This window comes from Coloeus monedula (genome assembly GCF_965178545.1).
Source record: "Coloeus monedula genome assembly, chromosome: 5".
NCBI classification, from domain to species: domain Eukaryota; kingdom Metazoa; phylum Chordata; class Aves; order Passeriformes; family Corvidae; genus Coloeus; species Coloeus monedula.
Genome location: NC_138785.1, coordinates 20,347,158 through 20,366,007, shown reverse-complemented (window position 1 = coordinate 20,366,007; position 18,850 = coordinate 20,347,158). Strand labels below are relative to the sequence as shown.

The window sequence follows — 18,850 nt, the reverse complement described above, 5'->3', positions numbered from 1 at the left end:
GCCAGAACAGTAACTGTAACCCTGCTAGAGGCAGAGGTGAACAAAGCATCCAGCTAGAGAATACTGTGCTGCCCAAATCCCCTGTTGCACATAATCCTTAGTTTTAATCCCAGCTGGCTTTATCCAAATGATATAGTCTTGACTTTTTGTATCCTTATGTCTGTGAAGAGCTGAAATACTTCCCTTAGAAGAGCATTAACAGCACCTGGCATTGAAATGAGAGCTTACAATGAATCCAAATATCATTCACAGGAATTTTGCTAATGGTTCTTAGGTAGTTTCTAATCCCTTTTCAAACATCTTATTTATGGATGTGAATGAAATTGAGTTTTAGTGAGTTGTGCCACGAACAGCACACTTGTACCCCAGAGCAGAAAACGTTCACTCCCTCTCTCACAGTAACTACCGCGAGGTTGCAGTCCTGTGCATAGTGCCTCAGTTTGTTTCTTACACACACCCAGCACGTGTTACAGCTGGTTCTTTTCAGCTGTAGGAAAGCTCTAAGGCAGCTGGAGCTAAGTGATAAGTAAACGCAGACTGCCAGCTTAAAAGAAATTGATAAGGTTAATGTAACAAACTGTCAGACATCATAGCTGCACTGTGAGAGTCTGTGTGCCATGCCCAGGTGATCTCAGCACAGAAAAACGTGTCTATTATCACTCCCCTGCAGCAAGGGAGGGAAGGAAAGAAGGCAGGAAGGAAGGAGGGGTCAGGTCTCGCCCTCAGCCAAGAGATCCCAAAGCTACTGCCAAAGTTGCAATATTCCCCCTTGGAACAGGTCAGAGTGTAACATGTTTTTCTTTTTCCACAGATGATGGTGCAGAGCTGTGATGTGAGGACTTTCACTTACGCACAGTTTAAAATTAGTATTTCGGAAAGCTGCAAGCTCTGGCTTTTTCTAGCTGACTAACCAATCCCTCTTAACTCCCTTTTTCTGTGAGTCCCAATTTGCTTGCACACTTCTTTCACAGATACACAAATAGAATCACAAGTTTGATTACAAATTTTAATTCTATTTACAGGAAATAAACATACTTTTGAACAGCACATGGCAGATGAGTAAAACTGTATTTTGAATGGAACATACACAAAATGAAACAAAACCTGAGCACTTCAGTCTCGTAATTAAAAAAAAAAAAGCCCTTTTCAAGACTAAACACTCATCATACGAGGTGCAATACTCATAGACATCAGTTCTTGGAAGAGGAGTTTGCAGGCATAGGGCATTCGAACCAAAGATATCTGGAAAGAGATTATAAAAGTCTTGTGATAAACACTCATAAAGCATCAACTTCCACCACCCTCTACACAAATAACTTGTTGAGTTTTTGGCTTAAAAGCATATCTGAAGTTATGCATGAAAGCATTTAACAAGAATTGCTCACAAACAGTACTTAAAGCAAGAAGGAAGCTGAGATTGTCTGTAAGGGCTACGTAGCAGCTCTCCAGAACACATTTTTAATGTAAAAGTGCAGCCTAAAAGGGATCTGATCCTAAACAAGAGCCACTTAACACAGAACATGTGCATAGCAGAGTGTGCCTGAGGTGCATAAATGCAGGTAAGGTTTCCAGTACACATCACTTTGTAACCCCAGTGCTGTGTTAAGAGTTGCAGCAGTCAGTCCCTCACACAAAACCTAGCCTGTTCAAGGCAACTATTCTTATCTCTGCCACCGCTCTCCCCTGACATACTTCTGTAACCAAGCATGGACTGCAGAGCTTTTATTAAGTTAAAAAAAGCCACCAAAGTGCAACACAAAAGACCTCCTGTGGGGACCCAGCTCTGCAAGCATAAATATCTTCATGGGACAGTCACAAGGGCGATGCCTCTAAATTCCTGTGATTCTGAGTTCTACTTCTAAAAATAAGCTCTTGAGCGTTTAAAGTCTCTGAAAACTCCGCACCGTACAATATTTGAACAGCATTTCCTGCCAAGTGACAAACCAACACTACAAAATTAATAATGAAGCATCCAAATTGACTGCAACGCTATAAACACTTAAAACAGTTATGAAACTAAAATAGCAATTGTTCTGGTGCTTCTTTAAATATTTACTTCCCTATCCTCCTGCTTCACTCAAGTGGCATTTCCTCTTGCCCACAAGGAGAAACAATGGCTGATGAAAACCACACGTACCTGAGTTTTATTACGGCATCCGCGGCATTCGTAGGTGTGAGTCCTCGTGTTTGCAATCGCCATGATTCCGCAGAGGTTACACACATGGACTTGGTATGGGTCTGAAGCTTCAAACAACCTTTCTCTCAAGAACTGGGCTGCTCCATGAGCAATCTGGCAATCTCGTTCCATTTCTCCAAAGCGAAGGCCACCATCACTAAAAGGAAGAGAAAAACCACCTTTTGAGTTCATTGGCAAAATAATCAGTTCTTGTTGGTGGAACAAGTATCTGTATTGCAAGGCAGGAGGAAAGCTGTGCATTAATTTTCCTCTTAACACCTCAGAATAAAACGGTGAAAACAGTAATTTCTAACTGCTGATGAGCATTTCTACAGCAGGTATCTGACAGCCACAGCACAACTGCACGGCAAAATGAAATGTACAATTAAGTCATCCTCTGCTTATCTGTGGTGGGTTAAATCTTGGCTGCTTGCCAGATGCCCACCAAGCAGCTCTCTGATCCCCACCATGTCGACAGGACATGGGGAGAAAGTCAGATGGGAAAGCTCATGAGGGAGACAAAACCAGGGAGATTGCTTATCAATTACTATCACAGGCAAAACAGATTCCACATGGGGAAAATGGTATCACCCATTAAAAATGGAGTAGGATGATGCGAAATAAAGACAAAACTAAAAAATTCACTTCCCCAGCCTTCTTCCCAGGCTTATTTCACTCCTTCATTCCCAAGTCCTTCCTCCTCTCCCTGTGATGACATGGGGAATGGGGCTTGCAGTCACTGCACTACAGTTCCTTCTCAGCTGCTCCTTTCTCTTCACAGTTTGTTCCTGCTCCAGCATGTGGTCCCTCCCATGGGATAGTCCTTCACAAACTGTTTCAGCGTGGGCTCTTCCCACGGGGTCCAATCCTTCAGGAACAGATTGCAGCAGCAGGGGTCCCCCATGGATCACACCTCCTGCCAGGAGCCTCCTCCAGCATGGGCTTTCCACAGGCTGCAGGGCAGATCCTGTTGCATTTCCTCACTCCTCTCTCACAGCTGCTGTGCAGCACTTTTTACCCTCTCTTAAATACATTCCCACAGAGGTGCCACCAGCACCACTGCTGGGCTCAGCTCTGGCCAGCAGAGGGGCTTCCAGGGCCAGCTGTAAGTGGCTGTGTCCAGCACAGGGCAAGCCCTGGTCCATTCTCAGAGAGGCCACCCCAGCAGTGGCTCCTGCTACCAAAACCTTGGCACCTGCACCCAGTACACAATCTTAAGCCAAACACATGAAAAAACGGGTGGCCATTTGGTTCTAGCTGCAAAGCTGAAGCCACTAATTGTTCAGGGCTAAAAACTCAACAGAAAAACAAAATACCATAGAGAAACTAACACGGATCCTTACCGAGATCTGCCTTCCATGGGCTGTCTGTTAAGGATCTGGATTGGCCCTCTTGCACGAGAATGGATTTTGTCATCCACCATGTGCTTCAAACGCTGGTAATAGGTAGGACCAATGAAGATCTGGGATGTGATTTTTCGACCAGTGAAGCCATTGTAGAGGACCTGAAGAAGTCAATGCAGTCATAAACCTTACCACCCATCAAATGTATATTAAAAAAATTGATGTTTTGATTATACCTCATTTCCTCTTAGATGATAGCCATAATCTGATAAAAGATTGGAAATCTTTTGCACATTGACAGCATCATTAAAGGGTGTAGCATCACCAATTTCTCCCTTGTTCGCAGACACCTACAGAAAAGAGATTTGGAAAATTTTGTCAGGTTTCTGAAGGACTGTTTAGACCATATTTAGCTGTTTCAAACAGTTGTAACTCTTAATACTGGAATTTGAGATTTCATGCCAATGGTACTACCCTATCTCACTTTGTTTATCTGCCACATATTTTTAAAAATATACAATAAACAATTTTGCTACTCCCTTTTCTGGGTCAGGGAAAATGTCTGGAACAAAAGCAACACATGAGAGAGCACATTGTAGGTAGGGCCTGATCTGCTGGATAAAGTTTATAGGATTGTATATCTTCCCTAAGAAAGCTCCTTTTGCTATCAAGTAACTGGAGAACAATAATTTTTAAGTGAATTAATACCTACTAGATAGTATTCATCTTTACAAAAAAAAAAAAAAAAGAGAAAAAGCTCAAAGCAAACAACAACCCCCACCAAATTTAAATTCATATTGCTCAGACATGCAGTATAAAAGCCTGTTCTTACCTTGCCCTGAAGACACTCAATCAAGTGACCAATGGTCATACGGGAAGGGATGGCATGGGGGTTGATAATGATATCAGGTGTGATGCCTTCACATGTGAAGGGCATATCCTAGAGCAGGGAAACACACAGTCATTTCTTCCCAGAACATCATGTTTAGGAAAAGTGGGTGCCTGGATGCAAATTACATCTTTTAAAGCATTTCAAAGGCATTTAAATATGTAAGAAGCAGCTGTGTCCTCTTCAAAAAATATTTTATCTACACTTATGTCAACATATTGCACAGGAGTAGAAATTCCAAAGACAATTCACTTAAGACAGTTCCAATTCTAAGATCATCACAGGTAAAATCTCCAGAAGAAAAAAAAAAAAAAGGCTACCTCTTGCCTGTACTGGATACCACAGGTTCCTTTCTGACCATGTCTGCTAGCGAATTTATCTCCAATTTGCGGAATTCTTACAGAACGTACCTGTAAGCCAAAGGAAAACACTCAACTGATAACTTAAACACAGATCAAAGATGATTAAAGCAGACAGCATGAATGTCGGTGCTCACCCTAATCTTGCAGAACTTGTACCCTTCCTGGTTCAGGGTTACCATGACCTGATCTACAATCCCAGTCTCACTGGTCCGCAGGAAGGTGCTGCAGTCTCTCTTGGTGAAGCGTCTGTTCGTGCTTTCCAGCTCATCTTCATTTTCTGGCAGTGTGACTGTTTTGCCAATGATGACATCATCCCCAGACACACGGACCCCAGGGGCTATCAAACCATCATCATCAAGTTTGTCATAGATTGCGTGTCTCATACCTTGGGGGGAAGAAAGGAAAAATGAAAGTAGACTCCCAAATTTTTCAACATACTGACTCTGATGTGCTGCAGTAATTCAACAAGTCTGCTTGCAACTTCAGACAACTGCTAAAATACCTAATGGAAATATCTCAACTGATATATTAATTGCTATGAAATACAGAAATGTCTGTATTAGTATGTCCCAAAATGAAGACTGAATTAGTTCAGCATTAACTACCTTGCCCACAAAAATCTTAATTTAAAAACTCAGTCTTCGTACGTTCCTTTGTCTTACCTTGGCAAGTTTCACGTGTGGGCTTTTCAAAAACTTCCTCTTGGTCATACCCTTTCTTAGACTCCTGCTCTTTGTACGAGCGATAGAACACAGATCTGAAACAAAGTTACAGAGTCTTCTCCAGTGAAACTGGCATCATTTTCCCTCATCTGTGTATCTTATTTTCGGATATTATGGCTACTGTTACTAATGACAACCAAATCCAAATAATGACCATATGCCACACAACCTTTCCTCTGATTTCCTGTTAATCTGACCTTCACTGAGGAGGGGAAAAAAACCAATAAAACACCCCACCAAACAAAAACGTTTCAGATGGCATTATGGTCACTTTGCAGGTATTGCCAAAGTACCTAAGATAACATCCTAATTTTTGATGCACTGTAAAGACTTTTGGATCTGCTTGACATCTCAGAAGTAGTTATTATTCCTAATGACTATTCACATCTTCAGCATATCATTCCTGTATTACTTTCCTCCTTACACCTGCCATTTTGCAAACTTTTTTAGGCTTCTACTGCTACCTTGCAGTGCCACACACAGAACAACTGAGCTGCAGTGAAGAACTTTAAATTCATATAAGGGTCTTTCTGGGGCTTTAAGGGTTTTTGTTTGCTGCCTCAGTTGCCAGCACATGAAAGTGCTTTCAGATACTATAATGCACAAAGTCCCATCAGCCACCAGCTGTGCCAACAGCAGCTCCTTCTAAGGAGAGGACATTCCAATCCCTACTGGTAGCAACTGTCTCACTAATAAAGACAAGACTATGTTAAAACGCTGCAACATTGTTCATGTAACTGGCGAGAGTTATATGAAAATACACCAGGGAAGAGCCCAAATATTTCTCCATTAAACTGTGATACAAAGGACCCAAAACAGAGTAAAGACCAAAATGGAAGAGTTGGGAAGGCAAAGTGAACAGTCAGGTTACACAACAGATGAACCATTCCTGTGTTTTGCTAAGATACACATTCACTGTTTTCATTGTGCTGCTCCCTCAAACTCCATTAAAAAAAAAATAAAAGCTTCTCAAGTTGGAAAGATTCAGATCTTACCTGAAAAAGCCTCTGTCAACAGCAGAACGGTTCATGATGACAGAGTCTTCTTGGTTATAGCCTGTGTATGATGCAATGGCTACGATCGAGTTGATACCTACAATATGCAGGGAAAATATTTTGGAAGAATGCACAACATGCCCAGACAGACACTATTTAAACTCAAAGTAGGCTGTACTCTCTACAGTGAAGCTGTTCTACCCTTTCTCAGATAAAATCTCTACATCCCACACACAAAAACACGTAGTATCAGCAAATGCAGCTCTTGTTAGAAAAGAGACTCAAGAGTGACCCCTTGTGAAAAACCTATCAAACACCAATACAGAAAATGCATTTTTTCAGTTAGATTTTAGCAGACTTTATGGGTAAAGTAGTTTCAGCTGAAACACTACCAACATGTTTTTTGCAGTCTAGGTGTCCAGCTACAAGCTAACACTTAGCCTCTACTTATTTCTTAAATTGCATACATTTGCTAAATGTTCAGGTACTCTAAGCACACCATTTGTGAGGTGTTTTAAACAAAACAGTGATATTTTTGTTCAATGACCATGAACTGACCACACACCTGCTGGTAACTCTCTGAACCTCAAGTACTCCATGGAGCGTGTTGTTACCAGGGGCTTCTGGGGATAATACAACACATGTGCCAGCGTGTCCATACGGACATGGAAGTTGGTAATGTAGACTCCCATAGCCTGTTTACCCATAGCAGACTGGTACGTGTTCCTGGGAGACTAGACAGACAAAAGAAGACCAATAATTACGTACATAAAGCTCTTGACACACACACAGACACACACCAGGGTGTGTTCTGTCAGCTTGAAAAGCAGATGTCAGCAGAAGTGCACTGACCTGGTTGTGATCAGGGAAAGGGATAATAGATGCACACACTCCCAGGATCATGGATGGGTGAATCTCACAGTGTGTGTATGTTGAACAATATGCCACACCTTTCTCTTGCAAGTCATCTGGAGTCATTGCCAGCATCACAGTCTCTTCTTCCAGGGTGTCAATGTACTCTACTACACCACTGGCCACGAGATCCTGCCAACTGAACAACCAGTAACTCAATTAAAATGGGTCTCTTCAGCAGTGACAAGAACAAGGACTTCCCTGGGTTATTATTACTACCACTGCCTCAGTGTGATTAAAAAAACTGATTAAACTACCAGGCAGAGAAAGCATCTTTGTGCTGCACAAAGCTTTAAACATTCCTCTCTCCAACCTGAGGGAACATGCAGCTTCCGAGACGGAAAATGATACCTTCAGTTGAATTTCAAGAACATAACTCACCTGTAGTTGTTATACTCTCGTTCCTTCAGTTGGTCAATGTGCCTTTTCTTCAGCAGCAACTTCTGTTTCTCCACAATTAAAAGGGGCCGACAAATTCTGCCTGCATCAGTGTAGATGCGGATTTCTCGCTCACGAATATCTCTAATCATCGAGACCTGGGCAAGAGAGCAGCATCCTGTGACTACAAAGTCTCAGCTTGGAATCAGAACCACAGAACACAAAATAGGATAACTAAATTCTCTAAAGCAAAGACTTTCTAGACACTATCAGAAACACAGAACGAACAGTAACACTCCTACAAAAAGAAGCGTTTCAGAAGATTATTTATAACTGTTTTGTCTTTCAACTGGGTCCTCTTGAAAAACAAACAACCTCCCCTAAAAAAACCAACCCCACAACCAAACAACAAACCATACACAACACCAAGCATATAATAATAATAATAATAATAATAATAATAATAATAATAAATCAAATGCACCAAGTACAAAAGCCTCCCTAACGAAACGCTAAACAAACCCAATGTGAAATATATTCAGAAAGAGATTTGCATATAATGCCACTTGGAGCATGCAAAGTAGTATCAAGGCATTATCCTCTCTTGTCTGAAAGGACACCCAAACTCTAGATGTAAAAAATTTATACCTCTGACACAATGATGTCCATCTGACGACGAAGCTTCCTTAGGGTATTCATGAGCTGCTCTGGATCTTTGTGTATTCCTACCCAGCAGCCATTAACAAAGATCTTGGTAGCACTAGAAATGGGAAACACAAACAAATAATAATTAAAAAAATCCCACCCCACTGAAGAACCCCAAACCCTTGAAGTATTGTGCAGGATAATAAGCTTAAGTCTGTTAAAAAAGTTTCATTTGCACATACTCAGCTATTGCTGCTGGAGAGATTTCTTCTAGGTTTTCCATACTCCACTCCTCCAAGAATTCCAGAATCGGGGATGGCTGAGACCCCACAGAAATGTAAGCCATCAAGGCTAAGTTCTTCACAAGTCCTACTGCATGACCCTAGTTAGAAACACAAAGTTAACCTGCATTTTCAAATCAAGAGGTTCCCCCAAGAAGACCCAACAATTTAAACTTAACTCCTCAAGGGACTGGACACAGAACATGCTTTTAACCACCGAGCTAGCTATAAAGCTAAATATTTGTGTCAGCATTACTAAAAGAAGTGCAAGGGACCATCCCAAGTGCCATGGCTACAAAATGACCATGAGGGAAAGGCAGTTAGTACACAAATCCTGCCTTCATTACCTCAGGGGTCTCAGCAGGGCAAACCATTCCCCACAGGGTGTTGTGCAGCTGCCGGGGCTTGGCCAGTTTTCCATCTCTCCCAATCGGAGAATTCAGGCGTCTCAGGTGGGAAAGTGTGGATGCAAAAGTCAGGCGGTTCAACACCTGCACGCAGGAAGGGGTTCAGTGAGTCAAGGCTTCGTAAGTGCGTTGCTGACAGGCATCACGACACACAGCACAAAGGATCAGTGCCCTCTAGAAATTATGTGCTTACAAAGAACTAAAACAGCTCTGATATTTGTTAGCTACACTTTTCAGCTCACCTCCACTAATCTTACACTACCCCTGGAAACTCAAGCTCCTAACTAGTGTTATAATGGCAGAAGTTTCCAGAGCATGCTTATGCCACAGCAAGGCCCAGCATGATGAACACACATCTATCCAAGCAGAGGTCTGGTTTTTGTTGTGTAGCTTACTCTGATCAAATGAACTGAACAAGTGATATTTTCTAAGCTGCACTGTCCCCCCGGGAGGGTTTGCCAGTACAATGACAGTCTTCTTTTCCAACTTTGGAGAACTAGGACCACTTAGTTATTAGGAGCAAATCAGCATTCACATTCTTTTCACTCTTCTCAAAGCTTCTCTAAAATCTAAGAAAATCTACCTTAACAGCCTGAAATGTGAGGTTATTTAAAAAGCAAACAGCAACAAACTGTGTTGGCATTTAAAAACTGAAAACTTTCCTGTTTTCATCCTTATGGGAAAGAGAGGCTTAACTAAACACTGCACTGGGCTAATGAAGTCAGTGCTCCTCACCATTTGCCGTGGAATACTAACTTTTGTATTACAAGGTGTCACTCAAGTTTTTTTAATTGCCTGTGAAGCATTGGAATTAACTAAAGGAAAGAAATCCATCCTCCTGAAACATTCCCTGGGACTACGAATTTACACAGAAGTCTAAGATCTAACAAAAAAATCCTTACAAGAGTTACACCAACTGTTAAGCAGTGAATGCAATAGCTGAAACAAACAAACCATGACAAAAAAACCCCAAACTACACACCTGACCCAACTATTTGGATCTTCATCTGTCACCTAAGGAAGTCTCCTTATAAGAATATTTCTATTTAACATACAACATGCATGGCTGCTAAGCAATGTTAAACTCTTCCATGACAGTTTTACCATAAAAACTGTAAACCTGACAAAGTCCTTATTGTACCTGAGATACTCCTGCTCTGGCCTGATGAGCTTTCTTCTGGTCACCCCAGTTTCCAGTTGCCAATGAGTATTTCAAACCGTCTGAAATAATTCTTGTTTTAATTGCCAACTCCAAGTTGAAATCTTTCCCTCTGTCAATGAACTTCTGTGCATATATTCTCACTTCCTTCAGCAAATTCTTGAACATTCTGTAGAAGAAAGACACCGAGAAATATGATTAAACAGTGCTGTGAAATTCAGCCTACTCGGGACTATTTGGAAGAAATGTCACTGTCCTCCTGAAAAGAATCAATTTGTAACTAGTGGGGGGGGAAAGGGGCGGGGGGCAGAGGGGAATAAAGCAAATTAACCTGTTTGTAAACATGCACAAAATATGCTTCAAAGCAAGTCAACGCTAGCCACCTACTGTTAGAGGAGACTTAAACACTCCATGAAGAAGTCACAACCAGATAGAGGCTCTGTTGCCCAAGACTGGCTCTCTGACACAACAGAATTAGTCTGATTTAGAAGCACAGAGTTGGCAATGCCTCTACCCTTAAGTATGTCCAAAGAAAATATGTGATAGTTACCCTCTGAACAGGAAAGCCAAGAGTGGCCCAGCAAGATCCAGTCTCTTGTTGCCATAATGATCTCTGTCATCCAGCTCTCTTCTTCCCAGTGCTGCCAGCAACAATCTATGAACCATATACCTAAGCAAAGAAGATAGTTTATGTTTTAAACTGACAGCAGACATTCACAGCAAAGATTACATGTTTTCACAAATAAATCAGTGAACTCTTTCCTACAGGCTGTCCATTCTAGATCTTTAGGATACCACTGTCCTAAAAGAAATCTCTTCAGTGTATCCTTAGAGGTGGATGACCCACTGAAAGTTCAGGCTAAGGACAGAGAGAAGAAAATATTTACATCATGATAGTCATGCCTTAAATATATTGTCCTGTACTGTAATATAGGTTCTGTTTAGGCACATGCAATCTGCTATAAAAATCACAAGTCTCCTGATGCTACAGTTCATCGTCTGCATACCAATAAGCAGTGATCAAGACAATGTGCTACTAGTTTTAAAGAGTGGTTTACATTACAATCAGCTTATCAGAGTTATCTACATCTTAGTTATCAATTTCTAGATGTTGTCCATGCAACTGGATACCAAGTCATTTAGCACTATCATCACATCTAACTTAAGAACCAAAAAGTGTTGGGGGCTCATTTTGTTTCTTTTTTTTTTTTTTTTTCAGTATTTTATCAAAATTTGTATTTTCTCACCCTCAAAAATATACCAGTGCCCCAAGGTTTATCACTGAGTATCCAGGAGACTGAGGTTAAAACAAACTTCCATTCAGTGTGCTCTTCCAATAATAGACATATGTGAGTAAAATATGTATTTAGGGTCCATTTGCAGCTGTGAGACAGAGGTCTGACATACCCTAGAAAATAGGCCTTTTTGGTTTCACAGAAGTCACTGACACCAACGTGTGGGAGCATTTCTTTCTGCAAGACTTCTTTGGCGTACTTGATTCTCTTTTCTTTGGTGACACCTGGCTTGGCACCTCTTGAGCCAATGAAGTTTAGGGCAACATTTTGCTCCTGAATGACAAATGCTTCATCCAGAGAAGGTTTGACCTAAGGCACAAAAAATATAGGCACAAAAATAATAAGGCACAAAAATATAGCAAAATCCTGTAGCAACCAGTGCCTGTTGGGGCTGAATGAAACTACACAGTAGTTTGCTGATGGTTCCTTTCAGGATCTGCTAATTACTGATCCAGCTCTTTTCTGGCACCAAAAAACAGTAATGAAGCATGCAGGAAGAACACAAAGAATAGTTTAAACTTCAGAAAAAAGTTCTCACTGAAGTACATTCTAGGCCTGATGCCGTTTCAGATATAATCAAGAGTTCACAGTTAAAGTCAACAACAGTAAGAGAAGACCCTACCTCCCCAAATACATATTAACTCTTAGAAATTTCCACTGAACTCTGTTCACTTATTAGAATAGGTTCAGGTAGAGAACTTTTGACATTTCTAATACAGAATCCACAACAATAATAAATAAATTACAACTGGAAAATGAACAACACTTCAACTGATGACTAGCTGCACCTACACACCACCAAACATGAAGACAGGAAATAATTGAACACGTATTACCATTTCCATCATTTCTGGGTCTTCAAAATCATATATGATGTGCTCCAGAATGTCCCTGTCGGACACAAAGCCGAGCGCACGGAAGACAATGATGATGGGCACCTCCTGTTTGATATACGGCAGAGTTGCTACAATGCGCTGACCAATGGCACTCTTCTTTGCACCCTGAAGAGATGGGGGGAAGCACAGGTTAGGCTTAAATCATCCTGCCTTTCAACAGAAGTCTCTAAAATCATCCTGCCTTTCCTTAAAAGTCTCTCTCCGGATTTGGATGATACAACAGAAGCGTATTTATTCAAGCACCACAGAAAAACATGACTTCTCAGCAGGCCAGCTAAGGAGCTACTCTGAAACCTTACTCCAGCAATGACTTTTTATTTTAAAAGCATTTTGAGCTTTAGAAATCTGCAAATACTTCTAAGTTTTTGCTGATACAAAGGAATGTAAATACTACTCGTTCACCCATATGCATCACTTCTCTCCCTTTGTGCCAACAGCAATCCTATCCAGCTTCAGTGTTCTTTCTGTTAGGCTTAAATTCAGCTTTTCTAACCCACTGTGCAACTGATTATTCAAGTAGCTGCTGCCCTTCTCCAGAAGGGAACACTGTGGGATACAGAGAACTCAGGAGTGCCCCAGACATCAGGGGTGAGAATACTGTAAAGCTTCTATTTAAGTTGCTCTTTTCAAAACATCAGCGCAATACTAAATGAGTACTGACACCTTTTGCTTTAGAAGTTACAAGTAGCACTTATTTCCCCTCACAGATGGCACAATTAGATGTTAAATATGAATTAATATGTGGTCTGCAAAACACATGTCAACACTAGCTTGGCCATCAGCAAAGAGAGGGTCCCTGCTCCTCTATTTGTTCTTTGTGAAAAAACAGGATACAGCTTGTTTGAATTTTTTAAAGCTCGTGTACAGTAATTTAAAAATTATTTTTAGCCTTACCCTAAAATCTGCCACAAATTGAGCCTTCATTTCAATCCTGAAATTATTTATCATAGAGACAGGCATAACGTTTGACAAACAAATTTTCATTTACTTTTATCTTTTTTACAATTTAGCATCAGAAGAAATTTCTTCTCAATATCCCAAAACCCAATGACATGAAGAGACAGCACAGTAACAAAACTCCTAAAACAAACTCTGGGGTTATTACTGCCAAGGCATACCTGTCCACCTCTGGCCAGCATGCTGACCCATATAGTACTTGTTGGTCGAGAGGAATTTTCCAGACACGATCTACACTCTCCTGTGTAGGCATATTTTGAATCTTTCTTTGCAAATACATACACTGTGTTTGTAGCCATCTTCTCCTGAGCAATCAGAACCTGTGTTGGAAGCAAGAGCACCAGTAAATAACTGACAAAACAGCATGCTGAAACCAACACTCACGGTGATTCCACTACTCCTTCAGGTGCCTTAACTTTTGGAGCACTGTACAGCATGAAGGCAACTTGACAAACTCAGCTGGATTATACTCAGTATTTTAAAAATACAGATTTAAACAAAATCTACAGCTAGTTAAGATGGAATAACCAAAACAAGAGACTCAGGGAACACTGTTGTCTGTGATTATTTACCACACCTGCTGGCTGTGCAGAGACATTTCTGCTAGCTTTAGGCACAACACTGACACAGAAAGCATTTCACTATCTGTTTTTCCAAGGCCAACACACTACACAGGCATTTAAATTTAAATGCCAGCTCAACAATCAAAGCCAGATTTTTCTGTTTCCCCCAAGAAGACTATAAAATTCTAATTATTTTGCTGTGTTTGCCTAGGTTATCAGTTAGAAAATAATGGCAGTTCCACTGGTGAGGCACTAACAGGGTGTGGATATGATTTGCTGAAGCTGCTTCCACAGCAATGGAGGCAAGAACCTATTATTAAAACAAAATGCAACTATATGACTGTGAACAAGCTGGAGGACACTCTGAGTGAAGAAGTGCCTCATTTCACAGGGCATGCTGCTCTGCAGTTCCGGAAAAGGAAATACAAATATCTGGAGTACGTAGTGGCAAACAGTTCACAAAATGAAAAGCAGTTCACAAAACTGAAGAAGGGAAAACCTGAAGATGGGAAATGTGCCTCAAAGAAGAAAAGGTGGCTTGCAAAAGCCTTAACAGATGAAAAGCCCATCCTTCTGCACGATCAGGAGCTCCCACAGTAACTCTGATACATTGGAGTAAGAGTGTTTATGCTCCTGACACAGAACATATGGAAACAAGTAAAGAACTTCCAGTGTCTGTCAAGATGGCTGTGCAAGGTATAGTCCCTTACCTTTTCTGATCCATTAATGATGAAGTAGCCACCAGGATCAAGCGGACACTCGTTCAGCTCACAAAGATCACGGTCAGTTAAGCCGTTCAGCAAACAGTATGTGGAACGCAACATGATAGGGATTTTTCCTATAAAGGTTTTCTGGTGCTGAGTCTGCAATTGGTCCTCTCCTTCTTTAATAACTGTTTTAGTTATATCCACATACAAGGGGGCAGAATACCTACAGAATAAAAACACCACTGTGTTATCTGTCAGTTATTGTCTCTCCGTACAGCCCTGAGTAATGAAGGCAGTTATTCAAGCACTCACTGGTGTATTAAGCATTATTACCAAATCATTAATCACCATCTGCATTTAACAAACAGACATGGCATTTTAAATAAAGCAGTAATATTACATTTTCAAGGCACTACTATATTGAAAAAGAGTATCAATCAATAAAGCAGAGGCAGTTCTTCCTTGTGTTTATCCACCACAGAGTTGGCTCTTACGTAAGATTTCTCAGTCTGGCTTCATTTGGCATCATAGGTGAGGGTGCTCCATCTCTTTCCCAATGTGTAGGTTTGGAGAGATAGATTTGTTCAAACTTCAACAGATACCGGGGCTGGAAAACAAGAATATATTTACTTGTAATGGAAGAAACATCTCTCTTATTAGCAACCAGAATGTTACTGCAGAAGAACAACCACTACCAATAAATGAAAACACAGCAAGTTGGCAACACTGGTTCCTAGGATGATTCTATAGGACAAGTAAACAAGTAAGACTTGAGTTTTTGGAAAACAATCTGATTTTTAAAATGCACAAAAGCTTCCTACAACAGGAGGTGGCAGACCCTTGTTGGCAAACATTTTGTAGGTCAAAAAATCCCTCTTTCTCAGTCCTTATGTGAAGAAACACCTTCTCCTGGATTTGCAGCAACAGCCACATACAGTTCTCATGAAAGCAATCTTAAAGAGAACACATTCTTATCTCTGAGCATGATTGCTAAATCCTCTCATGTGCTCTAAACTGCCTTCAAAATTTGAGACTGAGAAGTAGAGGGAAACAGAAACAAAAAAATCAAGTTTTTCCCAATACACCTGGTTTCCTTAAATTAGTTTAGTATCTTCAAATGTGGTGAGAGATTGGCTGCAAGTGACTGTGAAGGAAAAAGTAGTTTTCTTTTTCTCATCCCTAAACCTATTCCTAAAAACTTGTATTTAATAAATGAGAATAAGACACTAACCTCTGTGATTTGAGAAAGTAAAATAGTAGCTCTTGGGCAAAAAGAAGCCCAGCACAAACCACACTTGTGACCTGAACTGTGACCAGGCACAGTGCAAACAGTAACTGCAGAACTGCACAGCTGGAGAATTCTGCCATAATATATACAGAGTAACAGAGGAAACGTTAGGAAGCATTAGTGGGATAGATGCTTATGGACAGTTTGTCTAACAGAGAAACCAAAAGGCATCTCAGTTGTTCTCTGCAGGATAGTTGTTTGCTTGAAAAAAAATGCAAAGGAACAGGAGAAACATGTAACAAATTTAATGCTTGGGTGTCCTAAAGATCCTTTAAATCTCTAGAGGGAAGCATCTAGGTAGTGACTGACAGCAAGGCAATGGCTCATCACCATTTGCACTTACGGAACAGGGATCAGACCCACAAGGGACACAGGTGAAAGCACCACAGTCACTGCAGAAGGTGCACACTCATTGTAGAGGAGCCACTGCAGGGCGCAGATCCGAGACAATCTGTCCTCTTTGGAACGTGGTGCCAAGGGAAGAAGATGAACAATAGCACCCTTTGAAAACCTGGACCAAACTTGAGCCTAACTTAAGTCAAAGCCAACAGAGGAGAAGTTTTCAGCCAAAAACCTTTCTTGCCATGGTAAAGCTACTGAAAAATCAAAATCTCACCAAGACATGACTTGCTCTTGGCTACCTGACCTGCTCTACTAAATCTGTGCATGCAGTTTTGTACAGGAACTGACAACATGAGCTGCAGCAGCCACTTGTTCTTGCTCACTTCTCAACTCAAGCAGCGGGACAGGGGTGGAATAAAACTGATGTAAAATGATTTTGCATTGTAAAAACACATCATCTCTGCCAGGGTTCTCCACTTACTGGCTCTTCCACTTCTCCTGAGGCATGCTGGGCTTCAGCTTGTAAATCAATTGGTGGAGCATCTTCAACAATTCTCTGCACAGACATCTGAATAAACTCATCAAAGGAATCCAGCTGTTGCCTGACTAAACCCTTTTCATCAAAATAGGAGCTAAAAAAAAAAAAAGAACAGGTTAATAAGAAATCTTTTAATTCATGTACTTCACACATCAACAAACTTAAGATACATTTATAACAAAACCTCCAAAAGCCCTGAAATACAGTACAGAATCAAGCACATCCACTTATCCCAAGGCATGAGTTTCAAACACAGATGCTCCTCACAAATGTTTAACAATTCCCTCACTGCCTGAAGACACAGACACTTCCGAGTGACAGACTTGCTGCCACCTCTTGGCTAAGCCATGACTGCATGCACAGTCAGTGCCTTAAATTTCTCTTAAACTGGAAGAGAAACATGATGACAAACCTCACTGAAAGCAGCTTCAGCTCAAGTTTTCAATAACGCCTGTAAAATACTTTGCTTTAACTAATGTTGCAAGCTGTAGTAAACAGGGAGCATGCCCCCAAGACCAAGGCCTTGTTCTCAAAACTTTTATCTTGCGTCCTCTCTGTTCCAGACACACAGGAATTCCCAGCTTCACCTCCTCCAGATTTCCCTTAGCTTTTGGGTCACCTAACTTCAAACAAGCCCAATCAGAGCCCAAATTCAAAGCTCCACAGCCTGACTTTTGGTGGGATAAACTAACCATGTCTGCTGCATTCACTCATGCCATCAAGTTCCCCTACCTCAGATTACTGAAGTGAGCCAGGGAACCCACATTACCTCAGCTTCTGTCCCATCACTGTCAACATCTCACAGAAAACTGGGAAGAACTACCCCCCACCAACAAGTTCAAGCTCCTCCAGGAAGGGTAGCACACCCTTGGCTATCTTGTGTGTTGCTGCGCAGTTTGCTGCTGCCCAAAAAAAAAGGATGATGGGAAAGCACAACCTGTATCCCAGGACTGCCTCTGAAATTTCTCACTTCTGGTCTCCAAGCAGACTGTCTATGGGACCAGCCCCACAGATCAACCCTTAGGCTTGCAACTGCTACTCTAAGACACCACTTGTGTACATCTTATGAATGATGTAACTAGCAAAAGAAACACTTTTTACTCAGTTCCACATAGCATCCCACTCCTTAACACTCATAAAAAGCTGCAGGTCCTGGACACTAGAAAAAAACAACAACACCAAAATGGTGGAAATAACCAAGTACTGATGTCCTAGTGCCAGCATCAGCTGTGAGATTAGTGGGCTTGATATGGAACCAAAACCACCTCTTTCTTCACTGAAAAACTGTGTGCTCGAGGTCACCAGAGCTTCTCAATCCCTGGCGACAAGCCTTTGTTTCTGCCAAAAGCCCTCCTGCTCTGAACGAGCTGCAACACACAGTTTAGCATAACCAAGCCTGCAGCTCCCAGACGCGTTTCCGGGAGCAACCTGGATGTCACCCCGCACAACCGAGAGCACATGTGTTGAAGGCTTAAGGACACCGAGTTTTAGCCGGTCACCTAATAACAATCCAGCAGGCTTCTTGCCACAGGTCGGGAGTAATTTCATCATCGTCTTCATCATATTGCATATCTGCGGGGAAGCACAACATGTGAGCCAGGCTCCGACCACCGCGGTGTCCCTCCTCGCCCGCTCAGGGACCCTCCGGCACCCCGGCTCCCGCGGGAGATCCCACCGCGCCCGGCGCATCCCCCCATCTCCCGGTTCCTGCGGGCCCCGCGCGCGCCCAGCGCCATCCCCGGCCCCCTTGCGAGGACGGACGGGAGGAAAAGGCGAGGAGAAAGAAAGGGAGAACCCCTCACCTTCGTCCGCGTCGTACATGGTGGCGGCGGGAGGAGCCGCGGCGGCGGCGGCCGAGCGGGAGGCGAGGGGCGAGGGGCGAGAGGCGAGAGACGAGAGGCGAGAGGCGAGGGGCGAGGGGCGAGAGGCGAGGGGCGAGAGGCGAGGGGCGAGCGGGAGCGGAGCGCGGCCGAGCGGCAGCGGGACGGCGGCTGC

At 42.1% G+C, this 18,850-nt stretch overlaps 2 protein-coding genes across 3 annotated transcripts in view; one reads left to right on the top strand and one right to left on the bottom strand.

The window, feature by feature from the left end:
- The window catches only part of IGFBP7 (insulin like growth factor binding protein 7), a 15,474-nt gene extending 14,430 nt beyond the window's left edge, over positions 1-1,044 (top strand). For both annotated transcript variants that reach the window (XM_082281371.1, XM_082281372.1), the window contains exon 5: positions 812-1,044. In XM_082281371.1, coding sequence (XP_082137497.1) covers positions 812-831 — 20 coding nt within the window. In that variant the 3' untranslated portion in view covers positions 832-1,044. The remainder of the gene's footprint in view (positions 1-811) is intronic.
- Positions 1,005-18,850, bottom strand: POLR2B (RNA polymerase II subunit B). Its single transcript, XM_082281370.1, has 25 exons — positions 18,658-18,850; positions 18,355-18,427; positions 16,799-16,949; positions 15,182-15,294; positions 14,691-14,910; positions 13,579-13,737; positions 12,401-12,565; positions 11,677-11,873; positions 10,820-10,939; positions 10,252-10,438; positions 9,051-9,194; positions 8,665-8,804; positions 8,426-8,537; positions 7,781-7,935; positions 7,340-7,538; positions 7,053-7,221; positions 6,488-6,584; positions 5,433-5,527; positions 4,905-5,155; positions 4,729-4,818; positions 4,352-4,459; positions 3,756-3,869; positions 3,520-3,680; positions 2,138-2,333; positions 1,005-1,242 (listed from the first exon to the last, which is right to left on the bottom strand). Exons 1-25 carry the CDS (start codon positions 18,674-18,676, stop codon positions 1,153-1,155), a joined length of 3,525 nt encoding a protein of 1,174 aa, XP_082137496.1. The 5' UTR covers positions 18,677-18,850; the 3' UTR covers positions 1,005-1,152.